This window comes from Erigeron canadensis, chromosome 2 (assembly GCF_010389155.1).
Source record: "Erigeron canadensis isolate Cc75 chromosome 2, C_canadensis_v1, whole genome shotgun sequence".
NCBI lineage: Eukaryota > Viridiplantae > Streptophyta > Magnoliopsida > Asterales > Asteraceae > Erigeron > Erigeron canadensis.
The window spans coordinates 24,415,202-24,426,202 of record NC_057762.1 but is presented as its reverse complement, the minus strand read 5'-3'; the positions used below and the strand labels follow the sequence as shown (position 1 = coordinate 24,426,202).

The window sequence follows — 11,001 nt, the reverse complement described above, 5'->3', positions numbered from 1 at the left end:
ATTGTGTGGGCATAAGTCTAGTATAACGTAAAAATGAAGGCTATATATAAAAATTCAAAGGAAATGAATTTTTATTGTAGTAGTATCAAAATTGTCTCTTTGACATTTTTAGACGGGCTGGGATTTCTTCTCGGAAGGAAGCGCCAGTGAATTTCTTGACTGAACCGTTGGAAGGGAGATCTACTCTCAGGCCTGCTGACATTTTGGTCTTTGGTTGGACTTGGGGGAAAACATGCATGTGTGGATTTAACAGGAGTCTGTCCTCTTGTGGGCTTAAGGTGCAGCTTCACTGCCGGTCTTGCTGCTTTGAAAGCTGCATCATGCAAAGTGGCCAAACACGAGAAGGCGTGCCTTGACAACCAACACGTATTTATACCTTTTGCATTTGATACCTTTGGATTTCTTGCACCTGAGGCCGTCGAGCTACTTGGAAGGGTCCAACGGGTTATGCATAGTAATGTCATGACGCCACCATCGATGAATGTAGTTTTTAAAAGCCTTAGTTTTGTTATCCAAAAAGGAGTGGCGGCGCAGCTTGTTGTCCGTTTGCCTTTTATTTCTATGTAAATTTCTATATTTATGAATAAACATATAATTTTCTTTAAAAAAAAAGTTATCATCGTATCATCCATATAAATTATTGGACACTTTCAATAGAATAGATTTCATCCCGCTATATTCCGCAAGTACTTTGCAGGTATATTAGAAACTAGAAACACAAGATATGAAACTGACATAACTATACAATTTGATTCAATGAGAATTTGTTGATATAATTATACAATTTGATTCAATGAGAATTTGTTGATACAAGTATCATGATTGTCATTGTTTTCTCCGTGAATCATTATAGTTTCGTTTACCAAATTCAAAAGCAATCCAATTTACATTTAGGTTGAACAAATTCCAACATGGTAAAAATCAACAACACTGACACCTATACCTTATTTCAACAATCTTTTTGCTTATCTTTATAGCCATGTATCTTTGTATTTCTTTTCTGCTTCATATAATTGTTTAAGCACATCCTCCTTGTGCAAAGCCTACTTTTCCTGCATTCACATCATACACCACTTGTAGTGTCTTTTGCTGAGTGTTTCCAAATATGGCAATATCCGAATCATCACCATTTGGAGCATAAGCTAAGCACACTTGACTAATGCCATTAGCGTAAAGTATCCCTGAAGACGCGGTATCGACTAACACATTCCCACCCCAAAGCATACTTATTTTTGGAATTGTGATTGTGGGAGTGTTTGTAAAATCATAGCATGTATCAAGTATAGATAACGCTTTGGTCAATGTGTACTTTGTCATTTGTGCACGAAAAGCTTTTCTTAGAGCCGAGTAGGCTGTAGGAGGGAGTCTTGTGATGACAGTTCCTGAGTCTATAATCATACCAGATGATTGAAACACCGTTGGGCTTATCGCTAGTTTAGCTCCACCAACATATATAGATAAAAGATTAAGACCATAGAAAGAGCTCCCTTGTGAGCTAGAGATCGGTGTGTACTTAACATTGTTAGAAGCTCCACTTTTTCCAAATGTTAAATAGCCCGTGGCGCTAGACCTTGATGGGAGACAATAGGAAAAGACTTTTCCATATTGTGCGGCGGTTTGTGATACAATAGATAACTTGTCGCGACCAAGTCCTAAAAGCCCAGCAGCACCTCCAAATAGTCCTTGATTGTTTTGACCACATCCAAAATAGAAATCATCAACTATATCTTTTGAGGTTAGTGTAAGTTTCTCTTTACCAAAGAATCCGACTGAGAAAGATTGGTCACCATATTGAATGCCATAAACACATGTCGTTGAGCTACAACTTGGCGTGTTGCCAGTTGCAGAAGTGAGTCCAGCGCACTCGGTTGAGGTGCATGAAATATTGCTATAAGTGGCTGATGCAGATGGTGCAAATATGGGATCTTGTTGGCTATAACAGGACCGGGCACACGGTTGGCATTGTGTCCAAGTTAGATCACTTCCAGTGTCGAAAATGACTGAAAGGTCTTTCTTTGGTGTGCCTAATCCGACAGTCACGATATAGTTACCTGACCCGATTGTGCTGCCTGACTTTGCAGGGAGTGTGGCCTTGGACCCAAGTGGTTCTGTTTCAGCCTTCTTGATGGTTAATCTAGCCCTGATTGAGTCAACTCTGGATTGATCATGTGTAAATATTTCTTCCACTGTCAAGGGTTTGACCATGTCTTCACTAAAGGTAGAACATGGTCCATGTTTGTGAACCACTTCCAGTGATCCTATTTTCTTGTTACCTGATTCATAGATTCAAATTCCATCCATTAAGTAATTAACTATATTGAGTTCAAATCACATTACCTATATATCATAAGTTATCAGCCTATGTTCAGTTATAGAGACCTTAATTCACTATAAAATTTCAGAAAAGTATAAGTTTTAATAACACATATTTTTGCCGGTAGCCAGTCTCTACCCTCATGTAGATGTATGACTAGTTGACTACTGTTTATATTTCACATCTCATATAGTTCGCTTTTGACTGTTTAAATCGGTTTTTTATATTAGGGTTTAGTATCTAGGGGTGTAAGTAACTTTTACATTTTTTCTATTGTGTGAATGTAACTTTCATTTGGTTCATTGTATGTAATTAACTCGCTAAATTGAACGATTAATGTAAAAGTGTATACGTGGCGCACCATATGAGCTGCCACGTAGAAGTTTTGATTGGTCAACGTAAAAATTTTACATTAATCATTCAAATTTAACGGGTTCGTTACATACAATGAATCAAATGAAAGTTACATTCACACAATAAGAAAAATGCAAAAGTTACTTACACTTTCAAATACTTAACCCTTTATTTTAATCATTAAGTGATGAATACATGAACCAAACTTAAGAGTGTAGTAGTAAGATACAATGAACTTTTATTCCACAAGTTTGAGTTTAAATATACTGATTTATTCTAAAACAATTGCAAAATTAGCTAGTCATCCACGTAACGACTCAAACAATGGTCGGGTATTCAAAATGTTCTATGACACATTTGATTTGATGTCGATTCACAAACTATTGATGATTGGGGTTGTTATGATTCCCGACAAAACTATACAAACAAAAACTAGTTATTTTATGAACATAAGGACCCTTCCCATGTGAATCTTCAATAAAACTATAAGCCACAAAACAAAACAGTTTTGTCATACTAGGCTAGTGATAATATCTTATTGGCCATGACTTTATGATATTTTTATGCTCTATATTTTAAATGCAGAAAAATCATGTTGTGAATAGATAATTGAAATTAAGTGATCAAGCTATTTCATAAATTGGTGAGTTCTGATACCAAGTGATTATAGAGTATTTATTTTCATATGAACCACACAAAAGAAACCATTTTAGAAACACTTTGTATAATAGTGACAATCATGGTAGCTATGTTTTGTGATATCAAGAATCATGTGATTCAAGTTGAATATAGTTGTCAAAGCTATGCCGTATTTCTTGGTATTATTGTGTACACCACCGTGGTATTATAGAAAAAAAACTTGGATAACTTAGACGGTAATAGTAAAAATTCATCACCATGAGTGCAAATAAGATTACCTTTTGGTTAATTACAAAATCTAAATCTAGTTCAAATGGTTTTTAATTAAATTAGGATTAAATGCGTAGAAATATAGTTAACTATGATTGACCTTTCAAAAAAGAAAAAAAAAACACTATGACTGAAAAATTCTAAGTATGTCTGAAAATTTATAGTATGCACGAACTATTAGATTGACTATTGCATATGTTAGAAACTTAGTAAAGTGTATCAATCATGTAACATGGTATACGTGACAATCTATATGAGCTGTCACGTGCAAAGTTTTGATTGGTCGTTCACTCGTTCATGGTTAATTAAACAATTTGAACATTTTTACTAAGTTCGTAACACAAAATATCCAATTTGCTAGTTCGTACACAGTATAACATTTTTGTCATAGTTCATTACATTTCATCGCACTTAATCCATTAAACTATTTTCTTTGTGCATGGTGGGAGGAAGCTTGAAAGTGGGAAGAAGGAGGAACAAAGAAAATCTACCAAGAAACAATTCCTATGGTAAGAATTGTACGTACCGTTATAAAATCCATTTCATTTTTTCGTAGTTAAGGTAGTGATGAGAATAGAAGTTGAGTTTATATTATCATAAGGTAGAACTAGGACATTTTAAGAGAATTTCGCTCAATTGTTAATAGGTACTTTGTGAAAGAACCTGTTTAGTGAAAGAAAATCGATTTAATATATATGATGTTTTGTGAATACCTGTCCTAACCCATTATTGAATAAGAAAAAAGTTCTTTTCTTTCTCAAACTAAATTTGATCACACGTAGTTTTCATTCTTAGATCCATAAGTAACACCTTAATATATATACAGGCATGCATTGAGATTATACGAATACCGTGTTACCGTACATGTATATACACTCTCACTGACGTCAAGAAACAGATTTTTTAATTCGTAATTTTATATACTATTGTTTCATTGTGCAATATTGTAAACAACCCACCACGCACAATTGTTCAATATGCTTTTCTTTTCATCATTCACCATCATTTTGTTTGGAAGGAAGAAAAATATCATAATTTAATTTGTCATGGTATTTATGTAGCTTTTTTTAATTCGAGTTTTAATTCATATTGTTACGGAAACCCAAAAATTATTTAAGTCTATTTATTTATATATGTTTAATAATAATTTAAGCTAACTTATTTTGTTCGTAAAGAAGTTAATACGACACTTGTTCAGTGTATGTTTCAAAAACACAAAAGTCGTTATAACCTATGCGATAAATTAAAGACATTATATTATACGGTTAACAAATTATTGTGGTTTATAGTATGTATATTTCTGTACGATTGTGTTGAGTTTGAACATAGAATCATGACAGTGTTATTGTCAAAGACAGCAAGACATTACGTGACCATTGAACTTCAAGCTGGCTTTCCCTTTCCCTAATTATATCATAATCAAAACATAAAATAAATAATCACCTTTTAAATGGATTAGGTATGTGATTTGACACCGTATTTAATTATTGTGACACTATTAAACATAATAATACTAAGGTTAATGAAAGTGTGTGGACAAAGAATTTGTATACATTGGTGTGGACGTGTAGATATATTGGAGCTAAGCTAAGGTGTGGAACACCTATATATTATTTTTTTAATTCATAAAAATTAGGAGGTCATGTGATTTAATTAAATAACAAATATTAAAAAGTTAGTATGAATGTGAGAGATTTCACACCTAACAGCCTCATATTCCCTTCCCATATATATATATATATATATAGAAACGTTAAATTAGGGACTCCTTCTACCTCCTTCTCCGGCCACCACCACCATGATCATCTCCGACCACCACCATGATCCTCCGGCGACGGCGACCATCTCCGGCGAGATTTACACATGTTTTAAGTACAATTTTTTTTAGGTAAATCACCCATCACCGGTCACCCCCTATGACATACCACCCTCTATAACCTATCACACTATGACCTATCAGGCTATTACCCTCAATGACCTATCATTCCACCAGCTTTGGTTTATGAATATCCTTAAGGGCGAAGCCCGCTCCGAATCATAATTTTTATTCAACTTATACATGTGTAAGTTGTACTTACATATGTGTAAGTCTCGCCGGAGATGATCAGTGGTGATTAGATCTGATGAAAATGAACGTTCTAGATCGAGTCCCTAACAGTCCCTAAAATAAAAAGTCTTTAATCTAACTCACCCCTATATATATATATAACTCACCCCAATATATATATATATATATATATATGGTCCCAAAGTCCCATTAGTCTCGTAGTGGTGGTTACCTTACCTTTATCTAGGGGTCCAAGTCCTTCCATTCATTTGTTGAATAAAAGGGACAACTTTGAGGCAGACTAACATTTCAAATAAGGCTGTATCCCATCTTTGTCTTAATTATGAAGTGTAAAACATACTACATGTATATATTATTGTTTTTCAGGTTTGTACGCATCACCAATGAAAAGTTAATGTCATTTATTTATCGGTGGGTTCAATTCTTGGAAGAGAATTTTGGGTCATATATATAGAAGTTGATGGAAAAAAGTTCGTACTAGTTGTATATATAACACCTATATAGTTATATTAAGTTAACTAATTAAGATTGATGACTTTCATCCTTACAATAATTTAACATGACACAAAATCTTCAACTAGTTATTTGTGATAATGTTTTAAAATCCGGTTTTTTGGATCAAATAAACGTTAATATATAACATCTAGTTCTTCAAAATCAAATTTAATAATTATCTGGTTACACTAAAAAGCTCCCTAGCTAGAGTTAAATCGATCTCGCAATTTATTAGGTACCGTATCCATTGGTTATTGATTATTTAGGCATTGCTCCTCTTAATTATAGATACATTTCTGAATAGAGTTCAAAATTTTTAAATTCTCATTTTTTGTTAACAGTAACTTGATATTCGAAATCAGTGATACCTCACCATACAATGTTGAAGTTCTGTACGTATTCTATACTATACATGAGATGTAGATTATGAGACGTTACAGGTAATCTTAAAAAAAAATAAAAATCACACAGACTTGTAACACGAGAAAGTTAAACCAATTCACACCTATAAAATTAAATAACCAATGACATATAACATATTTACAATTGAGCTGACTTTGTTAACGTATTGTGATTCCAACTTATATAGGCATATGGTCACAGTTAATGTGATAAATCGATTTCGATAATCATGTAACAAGTATATAGTAATTAAGCTATCAATTAAACTTACAGCACGTATTTGTTCAATAAGAATTAATATCCATATTTTTAATTATTATAACACACATATACTTATTTAATAGGCAATAGGTTATTAATTATATATATATTTGAATTTTTTGACTAATATATATAATTTGTTCACTAAAAAGGTCACGACCAATTTATCGAAATACTTACTCTACTTATATCAAGTGACCATGGCTTGTAGAATAGGTTTCGGCGTTTCGCGCATATTTAATTACAAACGACATTCAGCACATGCACAAATATACTACAAACTTACAAATAACACATAAAAACAATATGCATGTGTAAATATTAATATATACATACATATATATAATTGTGTAGACCGTAGCATATGTATATATATGTACGTATTTGCATCATGAAACGTTGTTGTCTGGTGCACAAAATGGGTTTTATGATACAAAAAGCTGGGAGATGCTTTGAGAAATGTTCCTGATTTTTTTTTAGAAAATAGTTGTGATGTTTCTATCAAGTGACAATATTTTCTTGATGTATCTTAATTACGCATAATTATTAGTCGATATTTGTCAAAGAGTTTTTTATATTCGTAGCCCTTGAAGCTATGAATAATAATATATATGAAATACAATGTTGTACATAAAAATAACCGTACAAATAATTTTAGCAGTCTATTTTTCCGTGTCTTACCATAACCCACAGAAAGTTCTAAAAACAATTATAATACTCAAATTCAAATAAGACCAACTTCCAAATGTATAGCTTTTTCCAAATAAAAACATTTTATAATAAGAATTACAAAGACACTCAAAATTTCCAATTTTAGTATTAATAAATCATACATTAAAGTATTTGACATAGTTTAAAACTCCTTAATTATACTATTATTATGTAAATATGTAATAACACTTTGAAGTAGAAATTCGATCGAAAAAAGAAAAAAAAAAAAAAGAGAAAAAGTTTCGTAAAAGAGTACCAACCTTTAGCGGATAGGATACAAGTAGATGATGGTAAGAAAGAGCTTGTTTGAAGGTTGTGATAATGGAGTGCTTTTTCATTTGGCTTATGTACAAACTCGTTTCTTGCAAGAGCAAAAAAGAAAAGAGAACAAGAAAGAAATAGGATGAAAGAGTTGGATGTTGGTGTCATTTCTCCTTCCTCAATAATAATAATGCTTCTCTTACACCCTCATATTCAAGCTATTTATACCCACTATAACCTCGTTTTCAAACTTTAGAACCTTTCTATTCTAATTTAAAAATATAAATGTTACGAAAATATTGTTTCTTAAAAGAGACACTCTACTTTATTACGTACAAAAAGGATGGGTTGGTTAAGTTGTCTTATCAAATTGTTTTTTGTTATTCAATCACGTACTTGAGTGTGTACTTTTAAACAATGTTTTAACAACGAACCCGTTGGGTCAATTGGTCAGTTGGCTAGAACATGTTTTAAGCGATAATTTAAGTATAACTGGCCTAGGACCGAACCGCCGTCCCACTGTAGTCCCCACTGCCGGCCCACCACCTCCGCCATCACTGCCCCCACCGTCGTCGTATTGTGCGGGCATAAGTCTATAATATATTATAAAAAGAATTTTATTTTATTTTTGGAAGTGTTAAAAAATATGTAATATTTTCACTTTAACACCCCTTAAAATATTTTTACTAACACTAACCTCTTATTTAATGACTAAATTAAACCATCAATCCTTTATCTTTAAAAATATCTCCATTAACCTTTTATATCAATTATTTACACCACTCGATGTCTCATCTACCAACAATAGTCGTCCCCCCCCCCCACATCGTTGCCGCCACGATCACCGCCACATTGCGCGGGTAACGTGCTAGTACTTTAGAGGGAAAAAAAGGTGTATATATAGAGGGAAAAAGGTAGAAATAGATAATATGTAACACCCCACCAGTGGCGAAAACATGAGATATATTTAATTGAAACAAGTTTGCAAATGGATATTACTCAAAGAAACTACATGATGTCCATACAAAACTACGAGTTGACATACACAAGTCAAGATATATCAATAAGAATCACATACAAGGTAAAACAAACCAAGGCATCGTGCCCGAATCTAAAGATCTGCGATGCAACCAGATATCCATTAAGTCAAGTATAGGCCTCAAATCCTAGCTTGCAAGCGATTTCTTGTATACCTGAAAAGATACTAAAAAATGTCAACACTAGGTTGGTGAAATCGTAGGATCACATAGTTTCAAGTTGAGCCATAGATTCGATACTAGTGTATATACACCTATATACATAATTACATCCATAAAAAACTGAGTATCGAATAGCTGAGCAAGAGAAGTCCCGCACTGGGAGATATTCCACCACATTGGAATATCAAGAGTTTCTCATCCGAAAACTACACCAAAAATCAAAAGAATCATACAACATATAACACATCATATGTCTAGATCACAACCACAATGATCAATGGCGAATCCAGGATTTTGAGTTAGGTAGGTCCTAGTTAAATCGAAAAAGTGTGTTAATTGGTCGGGTCGGGTCAACACTAACACCATCTATAGCCTATATCATGAGTACACTAATTGCAAAAAAATAAGACACAATCTAACTTGATAGTACTATAATATAAGAAATTTTTTTTATTATGTTGAAAGTTTTAGATAACTTCTTTTATCTTAGTTAAATAAGTCCTTATTTAAAATGGATCTAGCTAAAAAGAACATATTCTCAAACAATAACGATGAATTTTCTTTAAAACAAAGTCAATATATCATGGTTACGCTAAATACGTAAATTTAGTTTGATAAGTTAGTTATTACTATAATCAAAAATATATATTTAATGAATTTTAAATTAAAAAAATAAGCTTACAAACAAAAAAAACTTTAACCGTATTAATCTCGTAAGTCCATTAACCTCTCTTTAAACAAATAAGTAATACTAAATTCAATCTTATATTGTCACTATATATATGCATGTTTTAACTAAAAATTGTACAGTTTCTTTTATTACCGTTCTAAACAAAAATATACTTAACTAAAGTAATTGTACATCGAGTATATACTAGAAATTAGAAGGGTTGAATATAAACTTTTATTCAAGTAACAAGGTCAATACTGAAAGTTGTAATAAATAATAAGGGTGGGGGGCTACTTGGCTCATCTTCTTCAACGAGAGATCTAAACACCAATACTCCATTAGAATACACTTAGCATCCTTTTTTTCATCTTCTTCAAATTTAGCTATAAACTAGTAAAACCCAGTCTAAAGAGTCTGTAACTCTGTAAGGTAGGTCCTTGCTCAAACTTAAGGTAGTTCCTAAGTAAAATTACTATAGATTTTCAGAAAATTATATAAATTTAAGTAGATCCTAGGACTTACCTTGGTATAAGCTAGATCCGCCCCTGACAATTATCGCCATACAACATCTATCAACATCAAGATCACACAAGGATACGAAACCAATATAACATATTTATATCAAATGAAAACCATGTGGAATCTTTTAAACGTTTCTAGTAGATTGTATCCTTGATGGCACATAACTAGTATTTCTAGTGTTTAGATGGGATTACAACCCAATAACCAAAAAACAATATGGAACTACTTCCAAGAATCAAATAATCACCATGGGAACTACGCCCAAGAATCAAGTAATCACCATGGGAACTACGCCCAAAACTCAAGTATCGCACAGATAATTAATGGGAACGCGTCCCAAGTATCAAGATCACCCAGTTAATCACCAGTCAAACCTCAGTACTGATATAATTTTTGGGTATTGGCAGGGTTTGTATACAGGTGATACCGGCGGCTTTCCTCCACCCAACCAATGTCTATTAAGTATACCAGTACCAAACTCTAATCCTATAAGTCCATCAAAGTATCATATGCCATATCAGAAGATCATCCTAGCATAAGCTACAACAATCTTATACGTTCAACAATGTTCACACTATTACAACCAATATACGTACATGTCTACCTATGAACATGTACTACCACGAAAACATATGCACGTAAATACTATAAGTGTAATTTACAGCGTAACACATTAGCACATAGCAAGTATCTTTCCACCCAAAAAGCATGCAAATAGTAAGGGCTACGAACTCACCTGAGACTAGCAAATATGGTCCCCAAGGATTGATCAATTCATCACACGGTATCCTAAACGGTAAGGTCTAGTGATGTAAGGAGAAAAAGGGATAAATAA

General features: G+C 32.9%; 1 protein-coding gene across 1 annotated transcript; it reads right to left on the bottom strand.

Moving 5' to 3' along the window:
- Window positions 1-731: 731 nt before the first annotated feature.
- Window positions 732-7,973, bottom strand: LOC122588613 (aspartyl protease family protein At5g10770-like). The gene is made up of 2 exons (XM_043760763.1): window positions 7,775-7,973; window positions 732-2,273 (listed from the first exon to the last, which is right to left on the bottom strand). Exons 1-2 carry the CDS (start codon window positions 7,941-7,943, stop codon window positions 1,018-1,020), a joined length of 1,425 nt encoding a protein of 474 aa, XP_043616698.1. The 5' UTR covers window positions 7,944-7,973; the 3' UTR covers window positions 732-1,017.
- Window positions 7,974-11,001: the final 3,028 nt, after the last annotated feature.